The sequence below is a fragment of the Lynx canadensis genome, chromosome B1, assembly GCF_007474595.2.
Source record: "Lynx canadensis isolate LIC74 chromosome B1, mLynCan4.pri.v2, whole genome shotgun sequence".
Lineage (NCBI taxonomy): Eukaryota > Metazoa > Chordata > Mammalia > Carnivora > Felidae > Lynx > Lynx canadensis.
This window is the reverse complement of record NC_044306.2, coordinates 77,371,729-77,394,931: the sequence shown is the minus strand read 5'-3', so window position 1 is coordinate 77,394,931 and position 23,203 is coordinate 77,371,729. Positions and strand designations below refer to the sequence as shown.

Here is a 23,203-nt window from a genome sequence, read left to right as displayed (position 1 = left end):
AAGATATCTTAAACTCCCAGAAATTACATACAGAAATATGGTTCATGTAATGTACATATACACACATGTATACATATACTGGTGAAATATTTATAAATATGTTTATATGTACATATTAAAGAATAGTTTCTACCATCAGCCTACTGGAATAAGAGGAGCACTTGGGTGGCTCAGTAAGTTAAATGTCCAACTCCTGATTTCCATTCGGGTCATGATCTCACAGTTAGTGAGATCAAGTCCCCCATCCGGCTCTGTGCTGACAGCATGGAGCCTGTTTGGGATTCTCTCACCCACTCTCTCTCTCTCCCTTCCCCTGCACTCTGTCATGCAGTTGCTCTCTCTCAAAATAAACTTGAAAGTTTATTTTTAATGTTTATTTATATTGAGAGAGAGAGAACACGTGTGAGTGGGGAGGGTACAAAGAGGGAGGGAGAGCATCCCAAGCAGGCTCTGCTCTGTCAGCACAGAGCCCAACAGAGGACTTGATCCCGTGAACTATGAGATCATGACCTGAGCCAAAATCAAGAGTTGGATGTTTAACCAGCTGAGCCACCCAGGAGCCCCAGAAAATAAACTAAAAAAACAAACAAACAGTATTTGAGGCCATGAATTAATGAAAATGAAGAAATAACCACTGCTTTCACATGTGATCACATTTAGTCTTTAAAGATGAGATGAAATTGGTATCTTGCTTAAGGTTTCTGCATGTTAAAAAAAGAAAGGAGGAGGTGAGGTGGTCAGGTTCAGGCTCAGCAGTGTAATGATACAAAAGCTTATCCTCAGCAAATGCTTCCTGTGTTTTTAGTTAATACCGTAAGGTGAGTTTCCTCTACAGTGAAAGTGAAATTCCAGTTGTATTTTAGTTAACACCATAAGTTGAGTTTCCTCTACAGTGAAAGTGAAAACAACTGAAACCTGCTCATTCTCCTTCCATGGATGTTAGTTTTGGTTTACTCATCAACTTCTCTGCTGTTGTTCTCTTACTAGTGAGTTTTAACTTTACGGTTTTGTTGATCATAGTAATGACAGTCCAAACAGTCCATATCTGTATTGTGAAAAATGTGAACAGAGACTTGTATTTTTTTAGAGGTGTGGGAGAGGGAGGGACGGAGAAAGTGGGGAGACAGGCAGAGGGGAGAGAGAATCTTAAGGCCCTATCCCATGACCTTGGGATCATGACCTGAGCTGAAATCAAGAGTCAGACCTTAACTGACTGAGCCCCTCAGGTGCCCATGTAGACTTGTATTTTAAATCAGCACCAGTAGAGGGAGAGAATATTACCATTCATTCCTTATTTACTTATTATCAGTGCAGTCTATCATCTGTGTTTATATCAATTTTCTTCTCTTGACTAGTCAGATACAACCCCATGAAATTGTAAGAATTCCAGCTTTAAAGGTTTTGATTTTTCTAAAACAATATATGGACTGGATAACTTCTTTTGTTTCAGAACCGAGAGTTTCTGTCATGCAGACTGTGGGATCGTAAGTGGACCCTTAATGCTGCTTGGGGGCCATCATTGTTTCCCTCTTGGGACAGTAAACCACATTATTTGGGTGTGATGGGGAGCTGGTAGGCAGAGGGTTTAGGGTCAGGACCCGGATGGGGGCAGGGCTCCTCTTTTAGTTAGAGACACTACACTGTACAGTTTCTTTAAATAAGAGCCTTTGCTGAGGACATAGCAAATCCAACCTGTTCCTTTCCCCTTTCAGAGTAGAGGCAACAGGTATTCATTAAACTAATAACGAGTAATTCCCCACAATCCCAGATTGCAATTTTACACCTTTTCTTCCTCCTCAAACCTGCTGTACATCCTCTCTCAGCCTCACTTTCAGGTGATGACTTTGTTTCAGTTTTCTCGGTGAAGTAGGAAGCAATCAGGAAATGTGCGCCAGCCCCACCATGTGTTCCCACCTAGCAGCATCCACCTGGATTCCTTTGCTGGGAAGACTGACCATGGTCTCATGCAAGGTCATTCCCATCTGCACTCTGTTCCCATCCCCTCTCTCTTACAAAGGGACACAGCTCCAGCAGGTCTCTCCTTTCTTTCTTGTGCCACCGTCTTTCTCCTGCCTACTAGATCCTTTCAATAGCATAGTATTGTGTTATTTCTCTCATCTTAAAAAGCAAGTTCAGGGATGCCTGGGTGGCTTACTCAGTTGAGTGTCCAACTCTTGATTTTGGCTCTGGTTATGATCTCACGGTCTTGAGATTGAGCCCCTGCTTTGGGCTCTACACTGGGTGTGGAGCCTGCTTGAGATTCTCTTTTTCTGTTTCTCTCTGTCTCTCTCAACCCCTCTCCCTCTTATTCTCATTCTCTTTCTTAAAAAATTAGAAAAAAAAAATTCTGCTAACCACAGACTCTGCTTCCTCCTTCTGCTAATCTTCCCATTTTTTCCAGTCCAAGCTCCTTGTAAGAGTTGTCTATATCCGTGTCTCCAGTTCTTCTGCTATTGTTTTTTTCAAGAAAAATGTTTAATTTTTTATTTTGAGAGAGCACAAGCAGGCGAGAGAGGCAGAAGGAGACAGAGGAATCTCAGGCAGGCTCCACGCTCCACACAGAACCCAACAGGGGGGGCTGGATTTCATGACCATGAGATCATGACCTGAGCCAGAATCAAGAGTTGGACACTTAACCAAATGAGCACCCAGACGACCCTCTGCTATTCTTTTTTAAAGGTGCTGCAATTAGACCTTCTCTTTAACCATTCCACTAAAACTAGTTTTCATCTTTAAGAGCCCACCAATCTCTGTGTTGCTGATTTGGTGGTCACTTCGCAAGGTTCATCTTACTTAGCTGTTGGTACCATTGACACAGGTGATTCCTCTCTCCTCCCTCATCCTTGAAACACTTTCTTGACTTGTTGTCCAGCATACTACTGGCTCTTGTTTTTCTTCCTCCCATTCTGGCTGCTCCTTCTCAATATTCTTTGCTGGTTTTGCTTCTTCTGTTTGACCTTATAATGTTACTGTGCTTCAGAGCTCAGGCTTTAGATCTTTTCCTTAGGTGCATTCATTGCCATAATTGATCTCAAGATTTTAAATACCATCCATATGCTGGTGAGTCCCAAATTTCTACCTCCAGCCCTTATCTCCCCCATGAAATTCAGATTTGTGTATGTCTAACTTTCTGCCCACCACCTCCACCTGGATGTTTAATAGCCATTTGACATTTAATGTTCCAAATCTGAATTCATGAGCACCCTCTCCACCATGAAACTTGTCCATTACCTTGTATTCTCTCCTATTACAGTTAATGACAATCCCAACTTCTTAGTGGCTCAAACCAAAAACCCTGAGCTATCATGTTCTCTCTTCTTTCATATCCCCTTATCCAAGGGGTAGTGTAGCCCCTTCTCACTACCTCCACTCCCAACACTTTTGCACAAACCATTCTCATCTCTTGCCTGATGTAGCAATAGCCTCCAACTATGCTGTCTATGCTTGCCCTTTTACAGTCTAGTCTGAGCATGGTGTCATCCTCTTAAAAGGGAAGTCATGTGATGGTCCTCTGCTCTGAAGCCTCCAATGGTTTTATGTCTCAGAGTAAAGCAGAGCCCTTACCAATGGCTGACAGGGCCCCATGTCATCTGCTCTGTGTCCCCTTACTTCTCTGATCCACTCTTCCCCCTCTTTTACTCTATGCCAGGACTTTTCTTGTGAATGTGCCAAGTGTGATCTCTCCGCAGGGTCTTTGCACATTCTGTGCTGTCTGCCTAGATCACTTTTCCCACGTGCTTGTTCCTTGGTCTCTTTTAATATTGTGTTTAAATGTAACCTTTGCCCGAGGCCTTCCCCAACCACTCTATTTAGTTTTGCAACACCCATCCATGCATTTACTGTTCTCCTTCTTTGCTTTATCTTTCTTCATAGCATTGACTGCCTTTTGATATTGCATAAATTTACTTACATGTTTTTATTGTGTTTCTTTTCACACTTGCTTTGGAAGGACAGATATTTTTGTCTCTTGTTATTTCTTTACTAATGTTTCTATAGCATCTAGAATGGTGCCTGGCACATCATAAATGCTCAAAACAAATTTAATACTCTAGGAGGTATGTCGTGTCCTGAGTCAAAATACATGTTTGTTTAAACCAGTTGTGTCACTTATTCATTTCATAACGACCATTCCTTGAGAGTAGTATTTGAGGCAAATTGGAGCCTAATTGATAGTTGTATAATTTGGTTAACTATTTAACCAAATGTGCATTCATTGCCTGGAAACTGAGCCAAAGGGAGGCAGGCATCTCTTGGAAACCATGTTTGGGAAAGCCAAACTTAACACTGACAGGTGAAATCATTAGAAGATTGATTAGGAAGATCTAAATAATATAAAACCACTGTTTTGATCTCTTATAGTCCCTCGACTTGTTAAATACTTCTTTTCCATATAATAAGGAACTTAATGGTCTACTTTGGCATTTATTCTAGTCAAATACCAACACATTTAGTACCGGATAAAATATTTCCTTGTAATAAAATCAATTGCTCAATCCTTCTAAGAACCCCACGAACTGTGAGATCTTGACCTGAGCCGAAGTTGGACACTTAACTGACTGAGTCATCCAGGTGCCCCAGCAATGATTTTTTTTTTTAACTTTATAATTATTACTGGGAAAAGAGTACTTAAAAAAAAAAAAAAGAGGACCTCATGTAGCCAGTTGAAAAACAGGTAAAAGTGGAACCTACCTATGTCCAAAGTCTAGGAGGATAGTTGTCCTCGACACTGGGATGAGCGGATGAATGTCCTCCCTGTGGGGGATCCAGTTTCTGTGGAATCTCAAAATGAGACAGTGTGTGTTGCGAGCCAGGGAGTGAAAAAAGAATATGAAATTAAGACTATACATTTAGGCATAGGGCCTTATAAGGGCCCTGAAGCCTCCCCTGATGTTAATGATCATGTTGGTGATGGAGATGAGCATTTACACCTTGAGCACTATTCCAGGCAGTTTCCATACATTATTCCCCAAAACAACCTAAGGCACGCTGTACCAGAGATACAGAGAAGTCATGCCCAGGGTCACACAGCTGGGAAGTGGAGTTGTTAGAAGAATGACGAAGGGGAGAAATGAAGAAATTAAACTGAGAACAGAGACCTCCATCAACCTCAGCCTTGCCACCTGTTATTCAGGGAGACGTGGAAAACTTCACTTCACCTTGCGTGTATGTCCTCCACTTGACTTGTGAAACAGACATATTGATGCCAGCTCTGAACTCCTTGTTCTGTTGTTCTGAGGCCAGGGAAAGCGTGTGGAAGTGCTTTGTGAAGAGTAGAGTGCTTGGAAATGTAGTATGACATGAAATCGATTTTCATTCCAACTCAGTATTATAGGGGAGGCTATGAATTTTGCTGACTTTTTATTTTAGTTCTAAGGTTTCTAATTTACTTCTGATGTTTCTAATTTATTTCTTGGATGTGATTTTTTTTTTTTTTAATTTTTAGGTTACTTGTCTGCAAGACTTTTTTGGTGATGATGATGTTTTTATTGCTTGTGGACCTGAAAAATTCCGTTATGCCCAAGATGACTTTGTCCTGGATCACAGTGGTAAGGCAATTCTTTGTCTTGATAACTCTGAAATGGAGGCTTGGGGTGGTCTGGCATGTTGAAGAAAGGGGACATTGGCCGTATTCTTTTTGAACTAACGAAAGCATTTGCCTAGTTGTAAAAAACAAACAAAAAATTTAATTCAAGTACTTTTCAATTTTTAGCCATTTTAGTTCTCTTTTTACTGCATTCTTTTGTCTCTGAAATGGATTTCCTGCCCTGTTTCAGAACAGGGGCTGGCTCTGCCACCATAAATATATGGATTGTATTGAATCTGAAATGGTTAGTGATAGAATTTCCATGTGCATAATTGGATACGTAAAAGGATAATAACTAAATTGTTGATAATAATTGTCTCAGGTTCTTTTTTTGTCTCATTCTGTTTGCAACTTAAAAAAAATAATGACATGCATTGTTCATATTTGCAGGAAAAAAATGAAGCTATTTTCACTGATACAATAAGAAAACCCCTTTCTCCAGAGTATGCAGTTTTCAACTTTTTAGTAATAACTCCAGTGAGTTCGAGTGTATTGATTCTGGAAAATTACTTTACCCTGTTGTCTTGAATTAATTTAAACCTATTACAGTAATACTAATTATTTTAGCTGAGAGTCAATTTCCTCTTTAAATGAAATCCTACAGACATAACATTTCCCATAGGAGAGGGATGTTAGAGATACACTCTTGAATTTCATGAATCAGAAAAGTTGGCTTTTCAAACATTAGGCTGATGGTATCCCCTTTCCAGTTGTAGTGATTCTGACCATCCAGAACTGGAGAAACGTATTACCAAATAAATAGTGTGATCCATAAACTTGTTAAAATTTGAGATGATACATTTTGTGGTACCAAATTTCCTTGTGTAATTCTTTCTTGTTACTCTGTGTCAGTTACCTTGGGGATAATTTATCTACTTTGTGCTTGGGCCTCATTTATCTATACTTTTTTGTTTTTGTTTCATTTTTTCACTGCTGCCACATTTCTTTGAGGGTTCCTGTACTGTTTTATATTCTGTTGGACTGGCCCTGGTTTTTAAACTGGTACTACCACTGGAAAGAAGTGCAAGGAATGTCCTTTTGTATTATGTGTGCTAATACTTTCCCCTGTTCTCAGGGATGACTAAGGTTGACAAACTGTGTGTTTGCATTATCCTCTGTATTTTACATCTTCCTTGATTTTAGCTTAATTTCCATTTCGTAATATTTCTTTCATATCAATATTAGTAAATTAGAAAGCTGAGACACTTTAATACATTATATATTTTAGGTTATGAAGTTAATTTGGGTAACAACAACAAAACACTTACTGAGCACGTACTATCTATGTAGCAGTCATTGTTCTCTGTGCTTTATGTGTATGTTATAAACTTCCGCAGCCAGTTTTATCATTCATAGTTTTTGTTGTTAGCTACTGATGACCTCCAATAGTGAAAGGTGGGTGAGAGCTACTAATTTCTTCCCTCGCCAGTTACTTAACCTTCTGCATACTGGGGGTAATTGGCTTTTTGATAAGATTTTGTGAGGGTTAAATGAGTTAATATAGGTAAAGCAGTTAGTGCCTGTAATATAGTATGCACAATTGCATACTATTATGTTACTGTTGCTGTAAATGTCATTATTGTATCACCACCATCAGGCCATAACATTAGACCTAATTCTGCCACTGTTGTATTTATTAGGGGGCAAAGTTGTTGTTGCTTTTAAAATCAGTTATTTTAATCTTAATTAAAGATTGTGTTTAATCTTAACAAAGTCCTAACTCTTTATCCTTTTAGGATTCTGACATCTTGCATTAAAGATTCAATAAAATGCTAATGTTGTCTTAGCCAAGTAACAAAATACTCCTTTGAAGAGCTGGCTTCAGGGATGGGCTTAGAGTCCTATAATGAGGGTGTAGCATTGAAGTTCTAGTTATTGGTTCTCTACATGTGCATTTGTGCTTATAAAAGAGTGGCAGTGCCTTTAAGGTGATTCTGACTAACACACACACCACTCCTTTCAACAGTGGAGTACTTTTTAACATCCATAATGCTAATTAACTAAACTGAGGTTGCCACAGCCTCCTTCAGAGTAAGGTTTTGATTAGGGTCTTTCACATGCTAACTAGCCTCCCCTGGTGTGTATTTTCCTGATTAGTGAACTTCACATGTTAATTTATTGCCCCTGAGGTATAGATTTAAAACCAACCCACATTTTAATCTTACTGCATAAATTGAAGTATTTTAACATAAATTACAGACAATATGTTATCTAATCTAATCTTTATAACAAATTTAGGAAGCAGATTTTATTCTTATTCCAATCTCATAGGGGAAAAACCTGAAGCTTAGAACCTAACCTATGTCCCCCAGTTAGCAAAATCGAATCCGTGAGTCATTCAAAATCTGCATGACTCCAAAACCCATGTTGTTAGTTATTCAAATTAGTAGTGATTATTTTAGCTGTAATTAGTTCTGGTACTCTAAATGCTATTTTATTGGGTAATTTATGGAAAAACCAAAGTTATTGTTTAAATTAGCTAGTTTCCTCATTTTTGATGCTCCATACTTAGGGAAAGTGGAAAAAGCAAGATGGTAAGGAGTTCCATACCCTTTAAAAATAAGATTATCAGAGTTGGGAGAGAATAATAAGATTGTAGCCTTTTGCTACTGACGAAAAAAAGAAGTTGCACATGTTTGGATTAGGTTCTGTCCGTGTGATCAAGTTAGGACATTGGGATTTCTATGTTCATTAAGAACTCCACTGCAATGATGAGGTGTGGTCTACAAGATGTGTGCTTCACTAAGGATAACCTCAGGTGTACTTTTGGGACAGTTGCTCTGTATATTAACGTTGTTTAACAATAATAGGAAAACGATCCAGGAATGGTTCTAAGCAGTAGACTTATGTTCACGTGTGATCTTCCCTTGGTTAGTATCTCGGCCAGACTTAATTAATGCACTTTCCTTCCTTTCTAGAATGCCGTGTCTTGAAGTCATCTTATTCTCGCTCCTCAGCTGTTAAGTATTCTGGATCTAAAAGCCCTGGGCCCTCCCGACGCAGCAAATCACCAGCCTCAGGTGGTTAATCATTCTCCTTTCAGTATTCTTTGATTATTATGAACTCCTAGTTTTTCCCATGTTTGTATGCAGCTTGGTTCCAAAACAACATATAGGTGACGTGACTTTTAGAATCAAACGTTTAAGTCTGTTTCTCAGAGTTGTCATAAATGTGCCAAGACACTTGTTTGTTTTGTCCTGACATATTTTCTTAAGAACAGTCATTATCTAGAATCTTCTCCTGGTATTTACTTAGAAGTGCTTCTTCGCATTGTGCCCATTGCATACTATATTTTTAACTTTGTGCTATCTGATTGTGAATATTTTCTTCTCTTACTGGTTTAAAACATACATAGACACATCTAACACAGAAATGGATTTACTTGAAGAGTTTCACAGGTGTTTCCTTCTTTAAGCAATTAAATAGTAGCAAAGATTATTATTGGAGTTAGTACTTATTTAAGAGTCAGATTTACCTGTAATTAATTTTCTTTCAGGTTCTAAACCTGTAGATTTGTCCTAATTTTGAATGCTTTGGTGTACTTTTTTAAAAGCTAAAAACATCTATCAATATCTTGATATATTCTATAAGATTTGTCTATAGTAATTATAAATAATTTTGTAATATCATTTACTATTAAAGAAGGGATTGTGAAAAACCCTGATTTTACGTATGGGAAATCTAGAACATTATGAAAGTAGTATCAATAAAAACTACCTCAAGCATCAGGCTCTTTATAAAAGACTGAGTTTTTTGAACATTATGCTTTTCACTGGTTCCCCTTCAGCACCCATCCCACTTGACTTAGGTCAGGTTGTTTTACCCTTTTTTTGTATATGTGTTCAGACCTGCTGAATAACTGCTCTCCTTACTGTCTCCTCCTCCTTGTATTCACTGAATGTGTACAGTTAAGAGGGGTGGCCATCACTCCAGTGCCTACTCTGCAGCCAGATCCCCAGGTGAGCCATGATTAGTATGGCTTTGTTGCTCTGCTGGGTTTTTTTCGTTTTTGTTTTTTGCCACATTTCTGTTTCCTTTTGCTCCATTTCCATGAACGTATCTGGCTCGTACCAGTGTACCTGTGTGCACTGTGGAATGCTTCACGGTGCTTAGGATGCCTCAGCCTCCTGTGTTTATTAGAAAACCGGTCGTTGTCAGATTGCCAGATGCCTCTGTATGTACTTGTAGGACAAAGCGGTGAAGAAGCACACCACCTCCAAGGGCCTACCTTCTAGTTAATTTTGGAAAATACTCTGTTATTGAAAAAGTAATATGAAAATGGCCATAAAAGCAATTAAATTCTTCTGTTCTCCTTCCCCTTCTAGTCTTACCTTCCTCCCCACCCTACAGCTAATAGGCCCAAGACTCTTCTAAAAATATTGACACTATGAATATTTTTAACTGAAAGCATTTCTCTACCGTGGACCTTATTTCAACTCATATTATGCTTTCTGTAAAGTATCTCAGACACAAAGAAAGCTAATATAACATGAAATTTGCATAAATACAATTACCTGAGCTTACCATAGAGTCAAATGTAGATTTTTGTCAGGTTCTTAGCTTTTGTTTTAGCCATAGGTTTACAGAGGTTTATCATAACAGTAAAATAAATAGAAGTGAGGAGAGTGATTCAGGAATCAGGTATTATAATGAATCTAGTACATACTAAACTAAAAACATGTTTCATAATCATATTTGTATAAAGAAAGATTTATTCAAATCTTTTTAACTTGGATTTGGAATGCTTACAAGTTGACTCAAAAAATCTTAACATGGCAGTACCCTCAATGTTTAAGTCCATATGTGCATTTGGGATAGTAGAGTAGATCTTAAACTCATAAGTAAAAGTTGTAAGATGTTTAAATTAGGTTTTAGAGGGCAAACAGCTTCTTTATGAGAGATTAAACTTAAAAGTATGTTCAGCACAGGGCACCTGGGTGGCTCAGTCATTTAGGTGTCCAACTTTGGCTCAGGTCATGATCTCAAAACTTGTGGGTTCAAGCCCTGCGTCAGGCCCTGTGCTGACAGCTCAGAGCCTGGAGCCTGCTTCCGATTCTGTCTCTCCCTCTCTCTCTGTCCCTCTCCTGCTCATGCTCACTCACTCTCTCTCTCTCTCTAAAATAAATATTTTAAAAAAAAAAAAACAAAAAAAAAAAACTATGTTCAGCACATACTGCAGTTACAGAAACCTGGCAGTTTTATGTTATTAAAAGTCAAGTACCCATAAGTACAACTCACTTTTATAGACCTCTTTAGCTGGGGTATACTTGTTAACATTTAGAAAATTCCATGGGACTAATTGGAGTTTCAAACAGAGCTAGTAACTTTGTAGACCTAATATTGTACTTTTTCTGTGTTGGGACAGAAGTGAAGTCTTCTGGTTGACTGAATTCTTCAAGAAAACTCTATCAGAATAGTTAAATAGTGTGTAATAAACAGAGAAATTCATCCAGATAACATAATTCAGTAAATATTACCATAATTTGAGTCCTAAAAAGTCTCACTTTAGTTTTCTTGCTTGTAAATCTTTCAGAGTCTACCAATATAGAAAGTATTCAAAACAAACAAACAAACAAAAAAGCTTCAAGTTTGTTTCTTACCTTACAGTTGAGGGGAAGGGCACATGATAAATAGCCTTATGTTGGGAAAGAGAGTCTGGGGTAGTGAAGGTGTAGGAGGAGGACAAAGGTGCTGTTGGCTTGCTGCCTGCCTACCAGTTGGTGGCAGCAGTGTGAGGGACGTGGCTACAACATGGGACTGTCTTGGGTCCCACTTACCGTCCCTAAGACTCTGGAGAAATATGCAAATAAACGAAGTTAAGGACTTCTCATTAGGGAACACTTTTTAGGACCTTTCAAATGCTCTGGGAAACTTAGAGACCCACATATGGCTTAGTATGTCTTTAGAATGAGATTATTTGGCTGGGGGGTGGGGGGAAGCGCAGATACAGACATGTAGTTACTGACACCAGTAAAATCCTGGCAGTGAGTTTTATTAAGAAACTATGTTTAGGCAGGAGGTGGTGTGTTTTTAGGGAGATTGTTTGCTGTCAAGATTACATTTGCAGGAATTGATTTTTCTCTTTTAGTCCCTTTTCTGTCACTGTTCCAAGGTAGCCTTTGTTACCAGTGTGGTGTCTGAATATCTGTGAAGCTAATAGCACTCATTGAGTAGGGATTGGTGACCTGACAGGTTGCTGTATGGAATGAAGAAAAAAAGGAATAAAATTCAGTCTCAGCTCACAGCAAGTTGACTCATTCATTGCTCATAATAATCTCTACTTTATGTGAATTCCTGCCATCTATTCCCTTTATTTAAAGACAATTTTTAAAACAAACAACATTGAAATTTAACTTGAGAAATAACTAGGACTGTTGAATATTCTTAAAAGTTTCTAATTGCACAGTTCCTCGTGTTGTACTTGCACTCTAAAGGTGCACATGTATTAAGAAATTATAGATAACTGATAGTTATTTATGAATGAGGGGTTTTGAATTAGAAAAATTAAAGTTTGGCCAGTTAAAAGTGACTAGAAAATTTTTCATCCATACCCAATTTTTAAAAAGGAGCAATGCAGGGGCGCCTGGGTGGCTCAGTCGGCTAAGCGTCCGACTTCAGCTCAGGTCATGATCTCACAGTCCGTGAGTTCAAGCCCCACATCGGGCCCTGTGCTGACAGCTCGGAGCCTGGAGCCTGCTTCGGATTCTATGTCTGCCTCTCTCGCTGCCCCTCCCCGACTCATGCTCTGTCTCTCTCACTCTCAAAAATGAATAAATGTTAAAAAAAATTTTTTTTTGTGAAAATAAAAATGAGCAATGCAGCAAACAAGCATGACTTCATAGAGCTAGATGTCCTGGTTTACAGATAACACATCCCATTACAAACACTTGTTGATCCAGGACTTTTGCTCCTACTCGGGGATGGGTGCTCACTTTTTTGAGTCACCTATTTAGGACTTTTATCTCTACATTTTGCTTTTTATACTCATTAGCTTCATTTAAAATAATAGTTGTTTGCTTCCTCATATTTAAAAAATGAAGAAGAAGAAAAGAAAAAGATGGACTTTGTTTTTCTTTCCATAGAGATAAATGGTAGTTTTTATCTTTAGGCAAAGCTTTGAAGGTTAATGATAAAAGAAGTTACACACACTTCTTAGAAAAATAATTACACCAGTCCTAGACATTTACTACCAACTTTGTGAAATTACAGCAGAAATGGATCCAGTTGATACAATTAGGAATAAGCATGAGCCATGCTGAAATGTTTGACCAGCATTCTGTAGTATAAAATCCGCAAATTTATCTCCCCCTCTAAACAGTAGTGGTTAGGGGCGTGTGGGTGACTCAGTAGGCTAAGAGTCCGACTCTTGATTTTGGCTCAGGTCATGATCCCAGGGTGGTGGAATCGAACCCTGTGTCAGGCTCGGCAGAGTGGAGCCTGTCTAAATTCTCTCTCCCTCTGCCCCTCCCCTGCTCATGCTCTCTCACTCTCAAAAATAAATAAATAAACATTTTAAAAAGAAAAGAAAATAGCAGTGGTCATACTTTTCCTAGGTGTGCTCTAAATTGAGCTTTCAGCAATTTCAACAATAAGAAGTGTATGGAAGTTTGGAGGGGGTTCTATAAAAAATCATCAAGATTTACTAAATAATGGGAGAAATTAAACTGTGAAGACAAGAAAATAGAAGGAATTTAGAAATGACTAGTTTAGAAAAAATAAAGTTGAAGAGTGCCTTTTTTGGCCTTCAAACAAATAAGCAGATGTTAAAAATGACCAGTAACTTTCCCTTTCTATTAATAATATACTTAGAAAATGTGTTTGGATTATTATGATGGAATTGGTTTGGAGAGCTGTAAGAACTTCTTGGTTATTCAGGTTGGTATATACCAAGAGAGTGGATATTGGAAGTTAGAGAGCAACCTCCATAGTAAAGCATTACAAATATACCGGCCACTTCATTTCTCTACCCTTGCTAGCGGGTAGGGTGTAAGGACAAGTTCTCATTCACATCTCTAATTCCATAATGTTTTATATATTTGTTTATGTCACTTTTGGAGAACTATTACTGAAAACAATTTTAGTTTCACTCCTTATTTGTCTGATACTTTGTAATGCAATAAGACACATTACTTTTGCTTTTTGCTGATTTGCCATCTGCTTGGAGCTTTAAATGAATCAAAGCTTCACTGGAGCTATGTTGTGCATGTGCTTAGTGTTTTTGCACACAGTTGGGTTGTTTTGGGTTTTAATGACCTCTGTCTCCTCTGTTGTCTTATGGTCAGTTAATGGAACTCCCAGCAGCCAGCTGTCTACTCCTAAATCAACGAAATCCTCCAGCTCTTCCCCAACTAGCCCAGGAAGTTTCAGAGGATTAAAGGTATGAAATAGGATATATGGCATCTTTGTGTGGTTTTGTTGTTTTGAGATGCATAGTTTGGTAGTTTAATGTGTTCAAGGGCTCGGGTGTAATAACAAATCAAAAAGGAAAGAGTTTAGGATTTGGAGCCCGGAAGATCAGGGTTTGAATCCTTTGTTTTTCATCTTGTAATCTGGGTCATCTCACTTAACCCTTCTGAGCTCAAGTATTTCCATCACTAGAAAGGGACTAATAAGGTTGTGGTTAGGGTTGAATATATTGTGGTAAAGTATAATAAATGGTAGTTTTCCCATTATTATCAACATGGTTTGCAATGGGTAAGCCTTGGAGAACACTGTAATTCTTCTAACAATCTCATTTTGAATCATGAATTTAATATTGCTAGCTAACCTAATTTGACTTTGCAAAAGTCTAAAATAGAACGAAATAACTAACATGGTACTTGTATACATATGTAGTAACATAAAAAGATATGTTCATTTTGATGAGAAGTTAGAAACAAATCTTGGGTTTTGACTGTGAGGTCCTAAAAATATAAATGGTAACTTAACATGATCAGCAGTTGGGTTAATAGACATTTTGTCTAACAGAGAGGGAGAAGAATGATAAATGAAACTGTATTTGCAAAATTTCAACAACATTGATTTCCCTTAGTGGTTTTCAATCATTTAAATTTATAAGAGAAAATTTGCCTGGTAAAATAGCAGTAAATAACTTGGGTTGAAGATTGAAAGTTTCCTTTTGTAGAAACAATCAAATTATCTGCATGGTAATGCACTCTAAGAATACTGAAGTATACCTGGTGCCCTGTATGTATGCGTACGTGAACTTAATTCTCTTGGTGCTTTGGTGACATTGGGAAGATCTTCATTAGGAATACATTCTCCAAAGATGGTTTTGCCTAAACACTTCAAATATTGTCAGAGTGGTTTTCTTTACTTTTAAGGATGTTGAAAACATCTTTTTCATTAGTAAAATGAATTGTAAGCACCCACCACCCCTGGGTGAGAACCTGCTGAGCCTTCAGGGCAGTGAGGATCATGGGCCCCCTACTTCTCGAAGAGCTCATTCTCCACCTGACGCTAACTAAGGTTTGTCTGTCCTTTCCTGAGAATGTGTGAACACCCAAAGTGACCCTGCGTGATTCTTGTGTAAGTCACAGAGATCAAAAAGAGAAATTCCTTCTGGAAAAGGACAGCTTGTCTGTTTTTGTGCCTGCTTGCCTATGTGCGTTGGCAGAAATTGGACCAAGGCTGGCAGTAAGTTTGGGATCAGCGAGTACATAGCTGTCACCTGCCTCCAAGTGGTGGAAGCTCCTTCTCTTTATCAGAAGAACCAGGCATTTTCTGAGGTGCTAAACTGGCTGAGGTCAGCTTATAATATGATTTCAGTGGAATTCTTAACTGAATAATTGAGAAAGTGATATAAACTAAAAATCACTAATCAGCTAAGTATTTTCAACTCCCCCCCCCCATTTATTGTCCCCCAAATAGATAGGAGGTGCATTTTTTTTAATTTGAGTAACTTTCAAGAGAATTAAAGTAAAAATAATCAAAGTTCTTTCACCTCTTTTCTAATTCCACGTATTTTGTCCAAAAATAAAAGCAGGTGGCTCCTAGTGCTGGTAACTGTTAGCCTTAGGGCAGAGCCCACACAAGCTTCCAGTGAGTCAAGTGAAGGCTGTCATGTCCTCCCCCAGACCATGGCTCTGGGCAGAGCCTCTGGCAGGTACCCGGTCCTCTGCTTCCCTGGAGTTTCATTCATTTCCCCGTTTCTGTTATCTGTTGGTAACCTTTGCTCCCGTCTTTCTTTTTGGCTCATCTTCAGCTGTGAGCCTAAGGTTGTTCCTTTTCATTGGTGCCACTTATGCTCAGAGTACACACCCACCCTACACACTTGCACACAAAGTCACACAAGATCACTCGTACTTCTGAAGTGGAGGTTTGTGGAATTTTAAAAACGTAGTTGTTTTTCTGCTGAGACATGAAAGTTGCTCTCATCTCTCTGAATGTATCAGAAATGGTATAGCAACCCCAGCACCTAGCACAGAGCTCCCTGCTCAGGATTACTTATTGGTACCTAAAGAGGTAAAGAAGATAAGAGAAATATTGGTTACTGCCAAGATGGAAAATGAGATTATCTGTAAGATCAAGAGTAGTGGTCTTTCTGTTATTGCTGGGAGCCTCTGCCTTGTGTGAAAGGAGGTCCCCGTCCTTGGATTGCCCATGAGATTTACCTGGGGACCTGCACTCCAGCGAACACAGCCAGAAGGAAAGCAGCAGGCACAAAGCAGTTTATTAAGGTGGAGGCACACTCAAGTGGGAGAGCGCAGGCATGTTCTGTGAGGTGGAACCAGCCCCTAGGTTGCTTAGGGATTGGATATTATTGGGTCTTTCTGGGCGGGGAAGAGCTGGCGTGTACAGTGGGGTGATCTCTAGTGGAGGCTGCTTCCAGTCATTTGGGGATTCCTCCTACAAGTTGAGAGGGGGAGTTTTTGACCCTATAAGGTTTGTATCTGGATGGTCATAGCAGTCTTTCTTGTGGAGGGGGGCAGTACCCGCAATGCAGATCCATTTAATGAGTCCAGAGGTTACCCTGGAGCAGAAGCAGAAGAAGAGAGCCCATGCTCGGTACCTGTGGCTCTTGATCGGTCAGCCCCAAGGTCTTGGAAGTCACAAGGTCAGGATGTTGTGTCCCAGGCTTTTGATGTGTGACCTGTTTATCACCATCCTTGCCTTCAGGTCAAGGACTTTGGACTCTGTCCTGGCCTTCCTTCCACTGTTCAGATCTGGCTTTTATGTAACATTTTCCTGATCCCACCCCCATCCCTCCCAAACCAACTTTGTTTCGCACTACACTTGAGGCCTGTGGGCTTCACTCACAGCTTTGAGACCTCCCCTGTGTTTTCTTTCTATCTGTTAAATAAGGACATTTCATTTTAAATGCCCTCTAAAATGCTAGGATTATAGTTCTTTTAAGTTGGCAAGAAACCCACCTAGGAAGCTGGGGAGTCTTTCTCTTCTCACTTTATTTATTTATTTATTTATTTATTTATTTATTTATTTATTTAAAAATTTTTTTTTTTCAACGTTTATTTATTTTTGGGACAGAGAGAGACAAAGCATGAACAGGGGAGGGGCAGAGAGAGAGGAAGACACAGAATTGGAAACAGGCTCCAGGCTCCGAGCCATCAGCCCAGAGCCTGACGCGGGGCTCGAACTCACGGACCGCGAGATCGTGACCTGGCTGAAGTCGGACGCTTAACCGACTGCGCCACCCAGGCGCCCCTCTCTTCTCACTTTAAAGCTGATACAGAATTACCAAATTTTACATTAAATGTTAGCAGCTAAAGGAGTGTCTGCCACACTGATCAGCTTTTAGGCCACAATGCCAAACTGCCGCCTGGGTCATTCCTTGTGGAAACCTTCCGTCATGACTGTCCCCAGCGATCTATGGTACTGGATATTGTCATAGGGATGAAGACCTGCCTTTGAAATACTGCAGCTTAGTCATGTTACTTACTGTACGAAATACACTGCTTTTAATGTCTGTAAGCGCTAGTCAGCATCTGTCCACGTTTGCATTATTTTCTCTATTCAGTGACATTACAAATGGAGAATTACAGATAATTACCAAGTGTTAGTGCTCTGCTTTTTTCTTCCTCTTCATTTACAAAGGCTTATTAAGATCAATTAAGAGGGATTGTCTGACAATGGAGGACTGTTTTTCATAGGCAGGAACTATTTATCCTGGTTAGAGGCTTTAATGGCTTTGGGGATAGATAATCTTTTCCCAGAGAATCAGAATTGACAAAAACAAGCAAACCACACCAGGACAGCATGTGCGGGAGCTGTCACTCCTATCTCTCTATCTGCCAGGACGAAGCTTTTGCCAGATTTTTTTTTTTTTTTAATCTGGGTTTTGCTAAGTTGGGAATTAAGCAGAGTCAAGTCTAGATAAGCAGAATTTGATATTCTCTTAGAACCTCCCCATCTTTATGCAGTTTCTGAGAATCATTTTAGTGTTTTGGTGGGGACTTTGGATGAACCGGAAATGAAAATAGAGTCATATTGTGATGTTTAATCTCTGACCACAGAGTGTCCCTGGCTGTTTTTTGTTTGCTCATTGAAAAAGAGAAGTACAGAAGCAACCCACCTCTCCACAAAAAACTATTCACAGTTTCCCTGTAATACTCTTTGAGGAAGACATCTCTGCTCCATTCATGTGCATTTATAAAAGATCATGCTCTTTGAAGGGCTGGACCAAAGCCAAGAGAGGAAGCAAAGCTTTCTCCAAATTGTGAATTTTTTTTTTTTCAGGATGGAAGTGTAAGAAATAGGGTGGCAACCAAGCAATTGAGGTCCTTTTAAACCTAAAACTGAAAGATGTTAGGGTAACTGAGAACTAGTTGTACTTCGATTATCCTTTTTTGGTATTGCTAGTTCCCTGAAACTTACAATGTGAAAACAAAATAATCTCAGATCTGTAGTTTCATCTTCATTTTATAGATGGGGAAACTGAGATTCAGAGATGTGAAGTAACATGCTCAGGGTCTCAATGGCCCCTTGGGATCTCTGACCCTTTCAGGGTCTCTGTCTCTAACCTCTGACTTTCCCTCCATTACTGGAGGATCCTCCTGAATGACTGCAGCCCAGGCATCTCAGGAGGAAGTTGGTATGATTATTATGGAAAAGCTATGCACAGGTCTTTTAGGAGGGGTTAGTGCTGGGGATGGCTTTCTTACTGAGTATCTGGGTTTAGATATGCATAAATGCTCTGAGTAAAAATGGGTTGAGATATCAGAAAAGGAATGGGGGTGGGGGTGGTTGGGGAAAAGGGAGAGGCAGTCCTGGGGTGGGGGAGAGGTAGATGAAGGGAGGTAGAAAGATAGAGAAGTACCTAGCACTTCTACCTGACCCCATGAAGCTTTAGTAAAATGACAAAGTTCACAAGAGGTTAGGGTTATTGGTTTTCTTTGAAAGCCAGAAATCGAGCTGAGTATTGTCAAGATTGGCATAGGCTGGAACAAGATAGTGTAGTCCAGGCCCAGCAAACACATGGGTACCTGGATATGAGATAATGTTACATGGTGGTCCTGTCATGGAAGCCACATTGCGAGGATAGTAGTGTAAATGCGGTTTGAAAACAGAGCCCATGCTTATCACCATTACTAGCCTCTAAGGACGCAGTGAGAAAGCAAGGCCAGTGTATTAAACAGATGACTAGAAACAACGTGGTTAGACCAAAAAGTCATAAAATGAGTTGCTAGGGCTACTTAGGAGGTCTCTATTAGACCATTTCCCCAAAACCTAGTCTGTAGGTAACAGAACTTGGTTTTCCTTTTGTATAGATTTAGGGAAACTGGCTTTCCTAGGACAAGACCACTGGTGGTGGTGGTCACCTGGGAAGGAGGTAGTTCTGCAGGCCAGAACCAAGCTGCCTTCATGACACATCAGGCTTTATCTTGACCCCAGGCTACCTACCACAGTCAGACACTTGGGCAAGCCCAAAGGCCTTTTTAGTAAAGCCAATTCATGCCAGGTTGTACTAGGCTTTTGTTCTTCTTTAGTCCTCCTTAATAATTAAAATTTTCTGTGAGTGTTTCAGTTTGAACCAGTTAAGCTAAAGGGAACCAAGACAAATCTCTTGCCCACTCAGGCCAGAGGATTAAGGCAGATGCGGCAACCCATAGTATGTAGTTACATAGAAGGACAGTATCAAAGAATGAAGCCCAGAGCTCATTTGTGCTTAGATGCCTCCATTTGGAGAAGGACATAAGATAGTATAGAGGTTAAAGCATGAGCTCTGAAACTAGAGTTTCTGGGTTTGATCTTGGCTTGGCCACTCACTAGCTATATGATCTCCAGTAAATCATATCACCCTTATCTGTGAGAAAAGGATTAATAGGACCTAGAGCACAGGGTTGACATTAATTAAATATAGGGAAAACGCTTAGAATAGTTTTGCTGTTCTTTCTTATTGTAAGTCTTGGGATTTCCAGGTTCAGTGTTCATATGAAGGAATTTTTACCTACAAAGAAAAAATTTAACAAGCAGTAGTATGTAAGAAGGGAAGAAGTGAGAAGTCAGACTTCAGATTGTATTACCTCCTCTGCTTTTCTCTCTTATGAATTGCCTTCCTGACTCTATCCTTCATCTCTGTTTTCCTGTCCTCTTTATATAGTCTGACTCCATTAGTACTCTGTGAGGCAACTTAGTAACAAGCTATCTCAAAATTTAGCAGCTTAAAATAGCGATAAAAAATTATTGTCTCTGAGTGCCTGGATGGAACAACTGGTTAAGTAAGTGTCCAACTTTGGCTCAGGTCATGATCTCACAGTTTGTGGGTTCGAGCCCCATGTTGGGCTCTGTGCTGACAGCTCAGAGCCTAGAGGGTGCTTCAGATTCTGTGTCTCCCTCTCTCTCTGTCCTTCTCCCCACTCACACTCTGTGCCTCTCTCTCTCTCTCTCTTTCTCTCTCTCAAAAATAAATAAACATTAAAAAAATTAAAATTATCGTCTTGCATGGTTCTTGTGGGTCAGGAATCCAGGAACAGTTTAACTGGGTGGCTCTGGCTTAAGATCTTTGATGAGCTTGTAGTCAAGATGTGCACCAGAGCTAGTTACCTGAAGACCCTGCTGGGAATGGAGGACCTCCTTCCAAGGTGACTCACTCATGTGGTGGCAGGTTGGTGCTGGCTGTTGGCAGGATGCCTCAGTTCCTTGCCATGTGGACCTCTCCATAAGTTGGCTTGAGTATCCTTAGAACATGGCAGCTGGGTTTCTTCAAAGCATATGATCTAAAAGAGAATGCCATGCAGAAGCCCTCCTGTCTATAACCTACTCTTGGAAGTCAGACGCCATCATTTCCATAAGAGCTTAGTAGTCACGTGTCAGCTCAGTTCTGCATGGGAAGGGTCTGTATTAGGGCATGAAAATCAGGAGGTGAGGTTCAGGGGAGCCATTTTGGAGGCCACACCTATTCTCTCTGCTTTCATCTCTTTATCAGCCACCCAAAATCTCTTTCTTAGGCTTCCCCTGTTCCCTCAATAGGTTCTGTCCATTCTCCTTTTTGAGGGCCACAGAAGTCTCTCTCAGTATCAGTGTTGCTCCTTTTCTCTTCTCCCAGTCTTTTTTTCCTACTGATCACTCCCTGCCCATTCTTTTATCTCCCCTTCAAATTCTAGAATCCCACCACCGCTGATGTTTTCTTCTTAATCCTCATCTTCCTCTTGTCCTCAGCCCATGATCTCCTGTTTCCTCTGCCCAAGCTCCTCAGAGTCCCTTCGATCTAGCTGATAACTTTCCCTGTGGGAATATTTTCTGTGCTTAAATCACAGCATTTTCTTTGTGACAGATAGGCAATAAAGAGTACTAAATGTGTCATCAGCTGCCAGATGGATGAAGAAAGCATTTCCCTGGAATTTCATTCATCACCCATGTCCCAGTTTAGGATTTTCAAGGCTGTAGTAACTTAAGGCTTCAGAGTCAGGGGCACATCTGTGGACACTGAGGGATAAAATGTCTCATATTTTGATGCTGAAGTGTATGCCCAGAGGCTGTCTACTGTGAGTATTCTTGTTGGTTGAAAGAAGAAAGGGAAAAAAAAAAAAAAAGTACATTTGGAACACTATCCAACATCTTGAGATTATAAACCGTCTGATGTGCTGATATTTTATCTGATGATGTCTCCTGGGTCTGCTGGTGGTGAAAGATTTTCCAGATTTGTGAAGTGTGATGAAAGGGCTGGTAGTATCTCATACTGATTGGCAGAGCTAAAATGCAACTCTCTGACCTCCTGAACTTCAAAACTTCTTTTCGAAGCTGTGAAATGTAAATCCACAGTAGCTGCTGACCTTAGACGTTTTTGCTTTTCCCTGGAGCTTTGGTTTTTCTCTGGTATTTAAAGCTAGTTAATAATCTTCAGTACTGAGAAACTGACTACTTTTATACTTTTTATTACCCCGAAATGCTGGGTGGTGACTTCATCTCTGAATGTAATTGATTTTGTAGACAGAAACAAAAACAGAAGAGGGACTAAGCAGTTTTGAAGACTTCAGTGGCCTAACAAAATAAATCATCATTAAGAATCTCAGACTGTTTCAGGACGGCGATTTGCACATTGTGGTTGCTCAGTAAATAGAGGCATTTGGTGGGTAAATCGCTCAACTGGGCTGAAGCCCACCTTTGTGGGGCTAGAGGGAGAGTTTGCCAAGCAAATCAGTGTATAAATAGGATCAATTTTAAGAATTTTATTTGGATATAAGCAACTCCTGTGTTAATCTTAAATGCTCCCTTATTCATGAAAGTTAGCCATTAGAAACTCTTCTTGGTAGTATATTAAAGATAATTGGATGGAATTAAGACTTAGACGTTGTAGCATTTAAATTGGTCTGTGCTGGTGACTGACTGTGGTAACTTCCATAGTTTGAGCTGAAGAGTCAGGCACCTCTCCTAGCACCCTGGCATCCTAGAAATTGGTGAGACCTCACAGTGAAAGCATACAGACATTTTTAGCAGGTAGGCATGGTTTACCACATGTCTGTTGCTTAAAAATCCAGTAAGCAACAATTGGCATGAAAGGCTCACTCGTAAGGATATGCAGAGAATCTATGCCGGTTTTGGTGGACCATGTGGTCGACTGAGATAGCAGGGATACTCAAAGGAACAGACAGCCCCTTTCAGAGACTGTTGAATTGTACATGTACAGGCTGTGTGTTCTCTGTAGCCGGAAAATTCACTATTTACCACTATTAACCAATCACAAATATCAAGCACCACTAATTTTGCCAAATGAAAACAAGTCTAAGGTATGGCTACAGATAAGAATACATTTTGTATATTACTAGCCTTTAGGTATAGATTCACATTAATTGTTCTCATATCTCATTACTAATAATGAAGTATTTCAGAGTGAATTATCACAAATACAGTATAAAAGTGATAAAGATTTGTTTTTATTTTTATTCTTAAAATCCAAATGTAATTAACATGGTGTTACATTAGTTTCAGGCATACAATATGATGAGTCATTAATTCTATTACATTAATCAATGTTCATCACAGTAAGTCTACTCTTAATCCCCTTTACCTGTTTCATCCATTCCCCCACCAACCTCCCCTTTGGTAATCACCACTTCCCTTTATTTGAGAGTCTGGGTTTTTTTTGTCTCTTTCTTTCTCCATTTGTTTTGTTTCTTAAATTCCATTTATGAGTGAAATCATATGGTATGTCTTTCTCTG

General features: G+C 39.6%; 1 protein-coding gene across 7 annotated transcripts in view; it reads left to right on the top strand.

Moving 5' to 3' along the window:
• DCLK2 (doublecortin like kinase 2) overlaps window positions 1–23,203 on the top strand; it is a 152,910-nt gene that overhangs the window by 87,630 nt on the left and 42,077 nt on the right. For 4 of the 7 annotated variants that reach the window (XR_003968303.1, XM_030312941.1, XM_030312940.1 and 1 more), the window contains exons 3-6: window positions 5,444–5,546; window positions 8,503–8,604; window positions 9,493–9,543; window positions 13,867–13,961. Coding sequence is in view for 5 of the 7 variants with exons in the window: in XM_030312941.1 (XP_030168801.1) it covers window positions 5,444–5,546; window positions 8,503–8,604; window positions 9,493–9,543; window positions 13,867–13,961 (351 nt within the window). In the remaining 2 variants the exon portion in view is untranslated. The remainder of the gene's footprint in view (window positions 1–5,443; window positions 5,547–8,502; window positions 8,605–9,492; window positions 9,544–13,866; window positions 13,962–23,203) is intronic. The other 3 variants (XR_003968304.1, XM_030312943.1, XM_030312942.1) reach the window with 1 other exon arrangement.